The 14,859-nt window shown below is 54.2% G+C and overlaps 2 protein-coding genes across 5 annotated transcripts; one reads left to right on the plus strand and one right to left on the minus strand.

Annotated features, from left to right (window-relative positions):
• Positions 1-574: 574 nt before the first annotated feature.
• On the minus strand, positions 575-4,140 carry TRIM63 (tripartite motif containing 63). Of its 4 annotated transcripts, none has more exons than XM_084274081.1 (9): positions 3,955-4,140; positions 3,656-3,822; positions 2,360-2,528; positions 1,975-2,070; positions 1,567-1,800; positions 1,438-1,460; positions 1,127-1,251; positions 938-1,015; positions 575-835 (listed from the first exon to the last, which is right to left on the minus strand). In XM_084274081.1, exons 1-9 carry the CDS (start codon positions 4,111-4,113, stop codon positions 825-827), a joined length of 1,062 nt encoding a protein of 353 aa, XP_084130207.1. In that variant the 5' UTR covers positions 4,114-4,140; the 3' UTR covers positions 575-824. The 4 variants fall into 4 exon arrangements, with proteins under 4 accessions (XP_084130207.1, XP_084130206.1, XP_084130205.1 ...); XM_084274080.1 differs by having other exon boundaries at positions 575-838; XM_084274079.1 differs by having other exon boundaries at positions 938-1,039.
• A 4,907-nt stretch (positions 4,141-9,047) lies between these two features.
• On the plus strand, positions 9,048-12,963 carry PDIK1L (PDLIM1 interacting kinase 1 like). The gene is made up of 2 exons (XM_084274438.1): positions 9,048-9,371; positions 11,914-12,963. Exons 1-2 carry the CDS (start codon positions 9,087-9,089, stop codon positions 12,652-12,654), a joined length of 1,026 nt encoding a protein of 341 aa, XP_084130564.1. The 5' UTR covers positions 9,048-9,086; the 3' UTR covers positions 12,655-12,963.
• The last annotated feature ends 1,896 nt before the right edge of the window (positions 12,964-14,859 follow it).

Consider the following 14,859-nt stretch of genomic DNA (forward strand, 5'->3'; position numbering starts at 1 on the left):
GCCCCCAGCAGTGACTCCTGCCGATTGCCTCAGGGGAGCAGCTAATTAGAGCCCTGGGGCTAATTGCAACTGCAGCACAGCCCAGAGCAGGGCTGTGGGTGCTGCCTCAGTTTCCCCTTGCCCAGGCACCAAGCTGGGCTCACATTTCTGCAGGAGAAACCCCATTTGTGGTGTGTTTCTGCACTCACAGTCCATCTTCACCGTCACACCAGCTCAGATGGCAGCTTGATGTTTAGGCTGCTTGCAATTTGGGGACCCAGAGCATCCTAAAGCCCCCTCCCACATCCCCAAGCCCAAGCAAACACTGGCCCTGGGCACCCCATCACCAAGAGATAAATCCTGTGGGTGCCAACCTGTTACATCCCAGGCAGGTGGCCAGGCACCGTGTGCCAGCGCTGCTGGAGGTGCTAATGAGCCTGAAAATTAAGCTTTGAACTGGGAGGTTCCCCTCTCTGCTGTGCTGGGGATGGCACCAGCTCAACAAACCCAGCTGTATTCCCAGTTTCCATGACCGGGATGGCAAGGGAACCAGGGATGAGGGGGGGAAAAAAACCACCCAAAACACCAGTTTTCTTTACAAAATACAGAGAATTCAAAACTGTGACAATTATGTACAAAACAGAGATATAAAACGTGCGGAATTGTCCCGTTTGCACCCGTATAGAAAAGTGTCTTGTGCTGGAGCAGGTGCCAGTTCCCAAGGCCACCAGCCCCTGTGGTGTGTCATTGTCCTGTCCCCCACCCCACCCCACCCCTGTCCTGCATCCTGTCGCTGGACATCCTGCGCCCGCGGCGTTTCTCCTGCGCTGGCAAGGTCACTGCGGCTACTGGGGAGCTGCTGGGGGGAGAGGATGGGGGGAGATCAAGGGGGGGGTCCAAGCCCCTGAAGCTCCCCCACAGGTCTTAGGGAGGTGGGCTTGGCTGTGCTGCCCCTTACCCGTCACTGTCCTCTCGGGCACCACGTTCTCCTCCACCTCTTCTTCCTCCCCATCAAAGTACTCCTCATCTTCCTCAGCTGCAGACAGGTGGCCAAATGTCACTGTGGGGCCACCGGGGAAGGTGATGGGTGCCACCAGGTTGGTGGGAGTTGGTAAAGGGGCATTGTGAGGGTCAGGGAATGAATTACCAGGGTCAAAGTCCAAGGCGCTGACCGCCTCGGTGAGGTGGTCCAGGCTCACTGAGAAGGCATCCATGCTCTCATAGCCATGCTCGATCTTCTCCAGCCTGCCACCCTTGGAGGCCTCCACGATCCTGGGCAGAGAGAGCACAGCTGTGTGTGTCCCCCTGTTCCCTCACTGGGCTGGGGGCCCACGGGGTGCTGAGGTGGAGGGTAGGGGCACCCCCACGCTCACCACCTGGGCACCCCATTGCTGAATCCTGTTGGGCTCTGGGGCAGGGGCTGGGGATCACTGAATGTTCTGCGATTTGGGCACTTACGTTTTAATGAGCTGCTTGGCGTTCTGGGGGGAACAAGAGGAGAGGTGAGTGGAGCTGCGTGGCAGCCGCTGGGATGTCCCCAAGCTGGAGGGACCCCATGGGCCAGGGGGAGAGGTTTAGGGGTCTCACCATGAGGAATGTGGCTCCCCCGGTCTCCTCCATCGCCTGGATGGCCGTCTCCACGAGCCGGCTTGACTTCTCCAGCTGCTCCTTGTACCGGCGGATGAGGCCTCGGACAAAGTCTGTCTTGTCACTCTGCTCGTGGGTGATGCGCTGCAGCAGCTCTGTCTTCTTCTCCTCCAGCAGCGCTGCCAAGGCATCGAATCGACTGCACAGCTCCCGCTTGGCCGCCTCGCTGTTCTCCTGCAGGGACCAGAGGCAAAGGATGCCACATGTGTGACCCTCGGCATCAGCAGCGTCCCAGGGGCTTCCCTGCTCCATGTGCTCACATTCCCCCCCCCCCCCCCAGCTATCCCAAACACCTCCACACCTGAGGTTTCACACCCTTCCCCCAGTTCCTTTTCCCTGTTTCCTCACCTCAGTGCTCCGGCACGAGTCCTCCAGCTGGGAGATGATGGTCTGGATGCGGTCGTTCCCTGCCACCAGCATGGAGATGCAGTTGTTCAGCTCCGTCTGGGCAGGGAGAGAAGAACAAACCCAGATTGAACCCCAGCGGGGACAGCGACGGGGACACCTCCCATCCCAACATGGGGATGGGACGGGCATTGCCTGGCCCCAGCTCCACTTCCCCCATATGCCCCCCAAGCCACGACCACTCTAAATATAGACTGTCTCCTGGGTGAAGTCACCCCAGGGGCTATTAATACCCTGTGAGTGGGTCCCAGTGCTATTTGTGGCTGCCCCAGCTCAGCACATCGCCCTGTGTCCCCCGCGACCCCCCCTTGCCCTCCCTACACGGCACCTTCTGGCCCTGGAAGATCGTGTCCAGGGGTGCGACCTCGCATTCCTTGTGGGCACCGAAGACCTTGCACATGGAGCAGGTGGGCACCTCACAGGTGATGCAGTAGATGTTGATCCGCTCGTCCTCGTGCTCCTTGCACATGGGGTGCTCCCCCTTCTTCAGTGGCCTGCTGGAGAGGGTGGCACGGCCACGGTAATGTCCCCATCAGGGTGATGTCCCCGTTGCAGCAAATCCCATGTCACAACGATGTCCCCACTGCAGCATCCTCCCCACCGTGGTGACAGCCCCACCAATGCTGCACACCCGCCCCCCAAATCAGGTCCCCAGATCCTGGCATAACCCCACATTTGCTCCTTCAGGGCCCCCCGACACCCATGCCTCTGTAAGTCCCAAGCCCAGTAAGCTCCAGTTTAAACCAGTCCAGCACTGGGCATGGCAGCAGTCAGCACCAGTGGAGGGGGGGGGGGGGGCAGGCCCACACTCCAGGGACGCTGCACAAGCACCTAATTTTAGCCTTGGGCTGCTGGGATTTATCATTGTCACCCGACACGTGATTGGGGTGGGGGTGCCCAGAAACACCCAGGGTGGGGGTGTCACAGCTGGGGGCTGCATCTGAGCCACCCCCCTCTGCAGCGAGGGCAGACATGGGGACAAGCCACCGCTCTGAAGCAAAGCGAAGGCTGGTCCCCCCAAGCACCCCCCCGGCAGCCGCAGACACCTGCCACGTGCCATCGTCCCGTCCCCATGGCTCTCAGACAATATTTACAGCAGTTCAGGGAATTTGGCCGGGGCCGCTGCTCAACCTCAAGAACCTGTGACACCCCTCAGTGTGAGTCCCTCACACCCCCTCCCCAGCTGCCCCTCTGCCCCTTATCAGCCTGCAGCACCCGCTGTCATGAGCAGAGCTGGGATCTGTCCCCCCACACCTCTTATCTCCCACTGAAGGCTCCAGCTGCAGAGCACAGGGGGAACAGGACCTACCGTGCTGCCACCACCCCCCAGGAACCCACCACCCCCCCAAGCCACCCAGAGACAGCAACTGCTCTGGGGATTTGGGTCAGGGAAGGAGGGTTTGGGTTGGTGACCGTTTAGCCAGCAGAAAAGACCCACGATTTGTCATCCAGATGCAATCTCCTGTGGTTGCAATGATGGTGCTGAGGATCAGGAGGTGGCATCCCCATGTCCCCCCATCCCTATGTTCCCCCATCCCCATATCCCCCCATCCCCATGTCCCTGCATCGCCGTGTCCCCGCAGGAGCAAGGCACAGGCGATCGGTCACAGCTGCCCATGCCCACCTGGAGCACTCCTGCTTGTAGATATCGATGATGTTCTCCACCAGCAGGTTCCTCTGCAGCCCATAGACACCGTGACGGTCCAGCAGCACCTCGTGGCGGCATGATGGGCACCGGAACCGGCCCCCCGAAATCACACTGCCCCGGCTCTGCCAGTATGGGTTGGCAGCCTGGGAAGGGGAGATGGACATTGGGGGGGGGGGTCTGTGAGCATCCCCGCAGCACCACCAGCAGCCCACTGATCTCCAGCCCAGGCTGGGAGGGGAGGAGGAACGGGTGCAGGGACCCCCCCCGCCTCTCACCTGGAAGACGTCGTTGGCACACTTGCGGCAGAGGTTGTGCTGGCAGGGCAGGATCACCACCGGCTTGCTGAACATCTCCAGGCAGATGGGGCAGATGAGCTGCTTCTCCAGGCTCTCCATGGGGCTGCCATCCTGCAGGATGCCGGCTCGGAAATCCATCGGCACAACAGCGCGTTCCTCTCGCTCGCTCCTGGCTGCTGGCAGCTCCCTCGTCCCGCTATTTATAAGTCGCTCCCAGGTCACGCGGAGCCAAATCCCGAAGCCGGGTCGAGTGTCTGGCGAAGCAGCACCTGTCACACGGGACTGAGCCATCGGGATGCCGCCACCAGCGGTAAACAAGCCGGGGACAGGCTGTTCGGGAGGCTCTGCCCGCCCGTGCCGCGGCTGCGGCGAAACTGGAGCTGGGGGGTAAACAGGGCCAGGCTTTGCCCCGGGTCCGAATGACCACACACTCTGGGGGCAAGTGCGGTCAGGTCCTGGGGCTGAACCCCACCATGCTGTAGCAGCAGGCGTGTGGAGGGGCAAACCCCAGGCCCCATGGTCATCCGGACATTGTGATGGTACTGGGAATTTGGCAGAGCCAGGGCCAGCAGCAGCTTATAAGGAGCATCTCCCTTTGTGCCCCCAAAATGCAACTGCTGCTGGGGTGCAAGCATGTGCCTGGCCAGTGGGACCCCAAGCTCTGCTTGGAGGGGAGATGCAGCACCAGAGAGGCTGAGTCACCATGCGCCAGTGTTCCCCCTCCCCCGGCAGGGGCTGGGGGACTCTTCTGTGCCCCCAGATCCGGGGACAGCTGCAGGGAGGGCTGCTCGGGCTGCTCCCCGCGCTGTCATGCCCGGCCATGACCCAGGCAGCCCCTCCACTCACTTACAAAACCTCACCCAGAAATGGCTGGGAGGGAGGAGAGGGAGGTGGGGGGACAGCAGCCAAACACAACCCCTCAGGACCTGTAACCCCCCAGAAAACAGCCCCACTGCACAGTGCCCACCTGGCACGGCGGTAAACAGGGTGTTGTGCCAAATGCCAGCGCCTGTCCACAGGGAGACCTGTAAATATTGGCAGCTGCACAAGGGGAGAGAGAGGGGGGTAATTATAGCATCCTCACCTCTGGGTCACGCTGGCGGGGGACAGGGTGGGGAGGGGATGAGCACCGGGGTGAAGGGTGCAGGGGCACATGGGTGCAAAAGTACAGGGGTAGGTGGGCGCATGGGTAAGTGGGTGCAGAAGGGCATGGGTGCAGGGGTACAGGGTGCAGGAGTACACAGGTGTGTAAGAGCAGGGGTGCATGGGTACACAGGGTGCACGTGTTCAAGGGTGCACAAGTAAATTGGTGCACAAATGCAGGGGCACATGGGTGCAGGGGCACAGGGGTGCACAAGCCAATGAGCGCAGAAGTCTGGGGGGACATGGGTGCAGAAGTCTAGGGGTACATGGGTGCAGGAGTACATGGGTGCAGGGGTAGGTTGGTACCGGGGTACATGGGTGCACAGGCAGGATACGTGGGTGCAGGGGGACAGCGGTGGATCAGTGCAGGGGTACACAGGTGGATCGGTACCAGTGTGCACAGGGGTACACAGGCCCATGCACGTGGGTTTAAGGGTATGTGCATGCCCGGGTACAGGGGTCTGTGGGTGCACAGGACCCACTTTCACTGCAGCCAGCTCCCCCCGAGGCAGGGCAGCTGTTTCGGGTGCTCCTTCCGGGCCGGCTCACATGTCGACCAAGTGACTCTGCTGCGACTGGCCAAGCACATCTTGCAAAATTGTCCCCATTTTGGCACTTGGGGCCCTGCCAGGGAGGAGCTGGCATGGGAGCGGGGCTGGCTGGGCTCTCAGGAGGGCAGCATGGGGGGCACCCACTGCCTGGGGCACCTGGATGTGCTCCCACACCCACGGGCTGGCCCTGCCTAAGGGTGGCATTGATTAACTAATCGCTTCTGGACTCGATTAAGGGGATTCGCAGGAACGGAGGGGGTTTAATGCCCTAATCAGCTTTGAAAACCCACAAGGGGCTTGTCAGACCCTAATTGGCTTGGGGCAGCTTAGGCGGGTCCCCAGGGCACTAATCACCATCGGGCTTGCCCCAGTTAATTGGGGAGAGGCAGGAGCACCCATTGCTCTGACAGCGGCGTATCTGGACGGCCTCCGCTTGGTCTCTGAGCAGCAGCAGGTCCTGGCTTCTCCCCAACTGACTGTGGTGGCCCCATAGGCTGAGGGGGCAGCAGGGACCACAGCAGGAGCCCTGTGCCCCCCAACTTCTGTGCGAGGGAGGCACCTCCAGCCCTGCAGAGGACAGGGTGCGACGGCAGGGCCCCGTGTGCAGGGAGGGACAGCAGCGTCCCACCAGAGGCTGTGTCACTGGCACACGAGGCCAGGGTGCAACCCAAGCTGCGCGTTACTGCTCAAAGCCGAGCAGCAACTTACTGACCTAAACCTCAGATTAGAACCCTGCACCGGCCCAAAGCAGAGAGGGGCTGTCACTGCACGGCGGGTGAGGGCAGTGGTGAGGGGTGCCCAGGGCAGGATGCACAGTGGGTGCAGGGGGGCAGAAGGGGATGCGGGGGGGATGCGGGAGGGGATGAGGAGTGGGGTGCAGGTGGGGATGCGGGGGGGGCGCGGGGGGGCGCGGGGGGGTGCGGGAGGGGCGCGGGGGGGCGCGGGGGGGCGCGGGGGGGCGCGGGGGGTGCACACGGCGGCGCACCCCGCGTGGCCTCGCGGCTTGCGCGGGCGGCACGCGCCGCCGGGGGAGCACGGGAACGGCGCGCGCACACACGCACCCCGCCGCGCAGGGGCGCGCGCGGCAGCTCCCCGCGCCCTCTCGCCGTCGGCCAATCAGAGCGCGGGGGCGTGGCACGCGCCGGGAAGCGGCGGCGGCGGCGCAGGGCGGCGGAGCGCGGCTCTATAATGGCGGCCGGGCGGAGGCGGCGCGGCGGCGCTGAGGTAACGCGGCGCAGGGCAGGGCCCGGCGGGGAGTGCGGCCGGCCGGCCGCCCCGGTGCGTCATAGTGGGGTGGGAGGGGAAGGGCTGCGCCCAGCCCCGTCGGGTGGAGGGTCCCGGCTCAGGTGTGCGTGGGGGCCGTGAGGGGTCCGAGTGGTTGTGAGGCGGCCGCGGGGCCCGGCGGGCCGGGCTCGCTCTCGGCCTCGGGGGTTGGGCCCCGCTCTCGGCCTCCCCCGAAGCCTCGGTGATTCGCCTCTGCAGCGAGGGTCTCCCCGGTGCAGGTGGGGTCCCGGTTTGCCAGCCGCTTGTCAGGCCGTCCCTGGAGGAGCAGGGCCGAGAGGAGGGAGGGGAGTTCGTTTTATTCTGTAATTAGCGCTGCCAACGACCCGGCCGGGGCGGGACGGCGCTTCCCAGGCCTGCAGGAGGGAGCAGGGGCAGCCCCGGCCTGTCAGCCTGGGCCCAGCCGCTTGGCGTGAGCGGCCCTGGGGAGCCGGCGGCGCTTCTCCTCTGCTGAGGCAACAAGCGGCCCTGAGGTCTCCAGAGAGCCTGGCTGGCTGTGGGGCGCAGGAAAGCAGGTGGCAGCCCCAGCGCAGAGTGAGAGAGCCTGTCTGGTAACAGCACGCTGATAGCTGACTCCCAGCACGGTGGGGGGGACGTGACACACGCTTCTGCTCATTTTGAACGTGATGTGATGGTGTCTGAGTAACGCAGCCCTTTCCTTAGGAGTTAATTGGCCCCTGCTGAGGCTATGGGTCTTGCTCCCCTTCCCTGAGTGAGAAGGACTCTTGGCCCATCAGATCTTCATGTGTAAGCTGTAATCTTAATCTGGTCCTCATAATCCTGCTACAGGTGCAGGCTTGATGCACATTGTGAGCAGCATCTTGGGGCAATATGTTTCTTGGGCGCATCACACTTCAGTTCAAAATGTTCTTGTAGGTGTGCATCACAGAACTTTGCTGTGAGGTTAATATGTTTGTGTAGTATTGCCATGAGACTGATGATACCTCTTTTTCTCTCTCTCTCTTTTTTTTTTCTTTTTTTTTCCTATAAAAAAATAGTACCTAAACCAGTGGAAATACTTGAAAGCTTCCTACTAATAACAGGCTCTTTCAATGTGGTCCTTATTGCCTGGTTTACTGACATAAAGAGCACTGCATTTATCACTGGCAATCTTACAAGCTGTTTTAGTTCTGATACACTGGCTGTGATGTTGTTTATTTTATTTTTGTGTTTCGTTCTGTTTGACCAGTGATAACTGGCTATCCGAGTCCTGTGGGGTGGTTTATTCCCCCCGCCCCTGTCTATACTCAATGTCCTGTTTTGGTTTCGTTGTGTGAAGGTGGTGCTGGTGTGTTTTGGTTTGTAATCTTGCAGGGAAGTGTGCAGGGAGGGTTGTACATCTGTAGCAGTGTTTGGTGGCGCTTTGTGTGTGTGTGTGTGTCTTGTTTTACTTATAGAGCAATATCTTAACTTTTGTCTGTGCCCTGTTGAGCAAAAGTGAAAGTCAGATGCTGGGTACAAGCTTCTGTGATCAGTTATCCTTTTAATGCTTTGTAGGCTCCTCATTCAGAGGAGACTAAGTGAAAAATACCTACTAACATTCACAAGTAAATTGGAAGCCATCTGGAGCATCCTCTTGTCTGAGCATCAGTAACAGATTTTAATTACTAAATTATAACAGAAACCCTTACCTCCTTAAAAGGCAGCGTTAATCTGTTCTTGCCCAACCCCAGGCTTCAGCTAGAACCTCTTCTCTGCCATCCCAGGCCTGCATGGAGAGCATGATCCCGTACTGTTATTCCCACAGGTGTTCACGGAAGACACTGAGGGAAAGGAGCAGGAGCGTATGTGATAGTCCTGGCTCGGCACGATACCAGTTTAGGTTTGAACTGTTGCCACCTTGAAAACTGGGCTGTGTTTTTGAAACCTTAATGATCCCACCAAAATGATGTGATTTCACCTTTAGTCTGTGGCAACATGTACAGGTTTAAAGAACAGCTTCTGGAATGTTCTAGCACTCGAATGCAGAGTTCCTTGCAGCGTAACGCTTGGAGCCGCTGCCCTGTTAATTGCAGGGCTTTGGAAGGCCTCACGTTGCCTCACCGAGCCACGTGGGGCAAAATGCAGCCCAGTTCTTGTGCCTAAGTTTTAGTTCTGTGGGTTTTTCCCCCTTCCCCAGAACCCTTGATCTTGAAGATGGTGAGTAGCCAGCCTAAGTACGATCTAATACGGGAGGTTGGTCGTGGCAGTTATGGTGTGGTGTACGAAGCAGTCGTCAGGAAGACCTCTGCACGGGTCGCGGTGAAAAAGATTCGGTGCCATGCTCCAGAGAATGTGGAACTAGCTCTGCGTGAGTTCTGGGCACTTAGCAGTATCAAGAGCCAGCATCCCAACGTCATTCACCTGGAGGAATGCATCTTGCAGAAAGATGGTATGGTGCAGAAGATGTCCCATGGCTCCAGTTCCTCCCTTTATTTACAGGTACATGAAGCTGAGGTAATTGCGTGGAAGTAATTAACATGGATGTGTAGCTGGGAGGGAAGGAGGTGGGCAGCTAAGATTTTTAAGATCTTTATTTGAGGTATGCTCAGTTAGGAGAGGGGATTGTTATTACTGTGTATCTTTAGAAGACCATATCTATTGAGCAGTCACCTGTATCTCGGAATTCGAAGCCATCTCGCTCTAAAAGACTCCAGGATATTTTTAAAATGTGGATCTGCTCTGCTAATTTGAGGAAATACCTCAGGTAAAGCAGAAGGGAGGTGCAGGCTGTTGTTTTCCTTGGTAGAAGCCCTGCTGCAGGGTTAATGAACAGATGTGTACCAATGTCTTGAGACAGAGCTCTTTCTTCATCTCCAGTGTCCTTGGAAGAGGAAGTAACAGTCTCGATTTAGGAAGCCAACACTTAAAATTCTTTCAGAAATAATAAGCAATTGGTAGCATGTGAAGAGCCATTTTCTTTTTTGAATAAATCACTTTTTTTTTTCTCTAAGAGAGGTAGAGGTATGGTACAGGGGAATAAACATCACTTCCCTTACGTGACTACTGGAAGTGACATTTAAGTTTGAACATGGATATTTTTGAAGAAGTAGCAGCTTTGGAAAGACTTTGAAAGGTAACCTGTATCATTCCCTTGTCAGGAAGCTCTCCCAACTGAAAGACATTCCCTAGCAGAAATTTGTGTCTTTGGTTTAGAAAGTCAGTAACCTGCTCAGTGTTTCTCGTGTTATCCCTAGTCAGCTTTTTATCATTTCAGTTTCTATTGTTGTCATTCTTGCATGTCTAATACAGGACCTTTTGTTCCTGAATATTTATCTGACAGCCACTCATGGCTGTCCAGATCCTGTTGTGCCAAGTGCTGTGCGAGCCTGAGGAAGGGGATTCTTGCCTTTGTAAACTCGTTGTAGCTTGATAGTTGTTACTGACCTGCTTTCAAGAAGGGGTTAGGGGAAAATAATACCAGCCAACTCATGTGGGAGAAACTAGTGCCTTGCCTTCCTAGTGGGTAGTGGATCTGTGAGAGAGAATGTCAGACTTGTGCAGCTGTACAGGGAGGAGATTAAAAAAAGCCCAAACGAGTGTGGAACTGCAAGGTGGGGAAGAGCTTCCAGATCACCCACAGCACTGGCTTTTGGTAGTAGTGCCTCTTACCAGTGCCTGTGTCAGGAGCAAGCACTACAAATTGTTTCCCTGCTGCAGTGATGGGCAGAGCTGGGCTGAGTCCGAGGAGGCTGGGATCCCTTCAAAGCAGCATATGCTACAATAGAGGAAGTCAGGTCTCCCTTGGCTTGCCCTCTCCTCACCTCATGCTGGGTGATGCGAGCCTGGTTTTGGGGGCTTTGCCTCTGTCACAGTTGTGACAGTAAATTCTGTGGTCTTCCTGCTCTGAACTGAGATGCAGGTACAGCTTCTGTACAGGCGTGTGGAGGGGGAGCTCTGTGTTGGGGCTCACTAGCCAAAGGAGACTCCTGCTGCCCTGAGATACCTTAATCTCACTGTCACTGACAAGAAGCCCTAAATACATAGGGGTTTAGCTCTAGCATGGATTTAATCTTTTAAGTTGGTCTGGTTTCAGTACTCACTGTGCTTGCAATTACTAGCAGTTAAAAGCTATCTTTAATTTTGCTCTTGGATGGAAAAGGTCACATTTTTAAGATGTTTTAACATACCTCTCTAAATATTACAGCTACCTTAATTTTTGGAAGCCTGTAGGAGCTACCTTTGGGTTAGTTCACATTGGTTTGCTACTAACAGCAATAACTGCAAGACTTACCTTCCAGAGCATGCTATGAGCTGCCTCAGAGGAGCTGAAGGGGCGAATGTGTAGTTGTGTGAACAGGGTCAGTAGAAGTGATTGCTGGTTTTACTTTGCTTTTTGGATAAAGCAGCTATTAGAACTGGCTGCTTGAGCTACTCACTGCTTACACTTGAGAGAACAGCCAGCAGATGATGATGGTGGGAAAGGTGCTCCTTGCAGCAGCTGTTGGGTTAGCTTTCTCCTGAGTTAAGGGATCCTGTGTTAACACTTGGAAGGATATATTCAAGCATAAGGAATGGAGAATGGGCTTTAAAGATCTATTGTGGTGCTGCTTCATTAGCAGAGGACAAATACAAGCTCCTGGCACTGTATCCAGCTACTTATATAAACAAAGTCTCGACACTGAAGCTGTTAGCAGAATGGGTGGGACAGGGTTTGTTGGGGTGGGACCCGTCCAGCTGAAACAGATGGGAGTGCAATGGCCACTTAGTATCTTGCAAAATACCATTATCTAGCTCCAGCTTATGGGCAGGAGTGTGAACTTGATATGCTTCTCTCACATGAAAATGAGGAGGCGTGGAAGACATTGTGGGGTGTTTTGTTTTGGGTTCTTTTTAATCAGAAACTATACAAAGTTCTGTTTTCACCAGTTGCAATGTTTTGCCCTTTGTTGAGAGGAACATCCAAACTTCATGCATTTTCCCATTGTCTCTTTATATTCTTGTGCTCATCAGGTAGTTATGATATTTCTTTTCCTTCTTGCAGCTTGTAGAGACCTCGTTAAAAGGAGAAATAGCCTTTGACCCCAGAAGTGCTTATTACCTCTGGTTTGTGATGGATTTCTGTGATGGAGGAGATATGAATGAGTATCTACTGTCCCGAAAGCCAAACCGCAAGACCAACACCAGTTTCATGCTCCAGCTCAGCAGCGCGCTGGCGTTCCTGCACAAAAACCAGATCATCCACCGTGACCTCAAACCTGACAACATCCTGATCTCTCAGAGCAGGGTGGATGCCAGCGACTCAGAGCCTACCCTGAAAGTAGCTGATTTTGGGCTGAGCAAGGTGTGTTCAGCCTCAGGACAGAATCCTGAGGAACCAGTCAATGTAAATAAGTGTTTTCTATCAACTGCATGTGGAACTGACTTCTATATGGCCCCCGAAGTCTGGGAAGGACACTACACTGCCAAAGCAGACATCTTTGCCTTGGGAATTATAATCTGGGCAATGTTGGAAAGGATCACGTTCGTTGACACAGAAACAAAGAAAGAACTGCTGGGGAGTTATGTCAAGCAGGGGACAGTGATTGTGCCTGTGGGAGAGGCGCTTCTGGAGAACCCCAAAATGGAACTGCTCATCCCTGTGAAGAAGAAATCCATGAATGCTCAGATGAAACAGCTGATCAAGGAAATGCTGGCTGCCAACCCCCAGGACCGACCTGACGCTTTTGAACTGGAACTGCGATTAGTCAACATAGCTTTTAAAGACAGCAGCTGGGATACGTGACCTGATAGAGCTGCTCCTTACCCAAAGGATGGTGCAACTCCATGGCAGTAAAAGAAATGAGCCCGAACTCAAACCTGGGGGGTGTGTCATTTCTACCAAACAAATCTCTCTGAGTTTCCTAAGTGACAGGGATGCCAGTTCCCCGTTGTGTTCACAATGCGTCAGTGTGTATAATACCAGCATGTTACATGCAGGTGTAAGGTGATGTTAGTTTGTGTATGCTGGCAGTGGGATGTCTTAAGTGCTGAGACTTGTTTTCCAGCCCTCTCATGGAGTATTTAATACATTCCAGTTTCCTATGTCAGTATTAGGAACTCATGGAAAAAAGATTTGCATGCTGGTAGTGCAAATCTGTGGGCTTTGCAGAGAAATTCTGTGTATCTGTGTATGTACAGGAGTGACTGGGAGTGTGTGCTGCTTTTCTTAAATTATTTGCTGTGGGTCTGGATGATTGGGGTCTGCTAGAAAACTGGGTGTGAAGAAGATAGCTGAGAAACATTCCCTCTTCTCCAGAATAACTTTATTTTTGGTATCTAATGTCAAGGATGGGGCCCGAGACTTGACTTTGTGTTCAGTGCAATGGGACCAGCAGCTTTTGAAGTGCTGATGTGGCCAAGCTGAGCACTTAGAGCTGAGTGAGCTTGTCATGGAGGGAGTCAAAAATGGGTGCACTCAGGTGCTACTGTGTTGGCTAGTTCAGTCATCAGTCAGTTTTGTTGTCTTTTAGTTATCAAATACTTCAATCAGTTAATCTAAAGTCTCATGAATGCTTCTACACTTGAATCTATAATCCAGTAGCACCTTGAGCCTTTCAAATAGGACAGCACTGTGAGTGTAGCTCATGGAAGTGTGGATGAGGGAATCCAGCAGCACAGAGCATGGCTTTCAAGACTGTGAACTGAATCAAGTGATACTGGTCATGGTCTCTCTCTGGGGCACTGCCTCTGACCTGGCAGTGATGAGGAGACAAAAGGGTGACTGTTTGTCTTGTGTGGGAAAGGTTTCAGTGACGGGGAGGATGGGAAAGGTACCTCCAGCTTGTGTGGCAACCTTGGCTGTTTATTTTTATTTGCTTTCTTCCTATTAAAGAAGTAATATTTATTTAAAAGCACAGACAGCAGGATGGAAAGCTTTGAAGTAGTTGAAAGGCTGCTTATCCCCAGCTCTTCTTGTAGAGAAGCAGAGTGATACACTAAGAGAGGCCATCTGACACTGTGGCAGACAGAAGCTGCTTTGTAATACATGACACTTCGTTCCTTTGGGCACAGGACTGTGACCTTTCTCATCAATTTGACCTTTTGGGAAAAGTAAAGAGACTTTAAAGATTGTCTTTGAAGCTGGACCATGGACCAGTTTTCTTAATTTAATGTGTTTTTTCCTAAATCTTACCTGAAAACTACTGTCTGTGTAACTTGCCCCTGACATACTGTTCCCTCTCAGTGCTGTGAGAGCAATTCCCATCACTCAGTGTTTATCCTGCCTGAGTGTGAATACACAGCACACAAAATAAGAGTTTCTTGTTCTTCCAAGAAGGAAGGATTCTGATTCTGCCGAACTCCTGGGGTGTTATGGACTACAGCTGCTTCTTACCCCCTGCTCTACAGAGCTGGTGGCCGTTACCCACGGGACCATAGTCCTTAGTGTTTGTTATTTGGCTTCCCTTTCTCATATAAGGCAAGCTGTCTAAGCAGTGATTCTCAGACAAATACAAGGCACTCTGAGTCAGTGGTCCCAGGTACAGACTGCTTTGCTTGGGCATAAATTATCAGGGACAGAGGTGACCACATCACATTGTACTGAGGATGCAGCCTGGTGCCTCTGCAGATGTCCCAGTGTTACTCCTTCCCTGCAGGGAGATTAGTCTGGAAAAGAAAACTTGGCGTCTATCTGTGAGTAGCAATAAAGAGAGATTTATTTTTTTCCTTATGTTCTAGAGGCAGAGATCAGTTTGTTCTCATATTTTAACCAAGTTCAGTACAGTTGAAGCCTCAGCTTGTTACTGGAAGGAGGAAAACAACCCTCTCTCTGTCTGTGCCAACACTGTTTCACAGGACTTAAATTTCAGTGTGGTCATTTGATGAATAAAGTTTTAAGAGGGGTATATCACTTTTCCTTGTTAAACTTGAGAACTTTTCAAAAACACACTGCTGACTTTGAAAAGTCAGAATCAACTGTGTTATCTCAAAGGACAACTCTGCCACAGAA

This window comes from Gallinula chloropus (genome assembly GCF_964237585.1).
Source record: "Gallinula chloropus genome assembly, chromosome: 22".
Taxonomy (NCBI): domain Eukaryota; kingdom Metazoa; phylum Chordata; class Aves; order Gruiformes; family Rallidae; genus Gallinula; species Gallinula chloropus.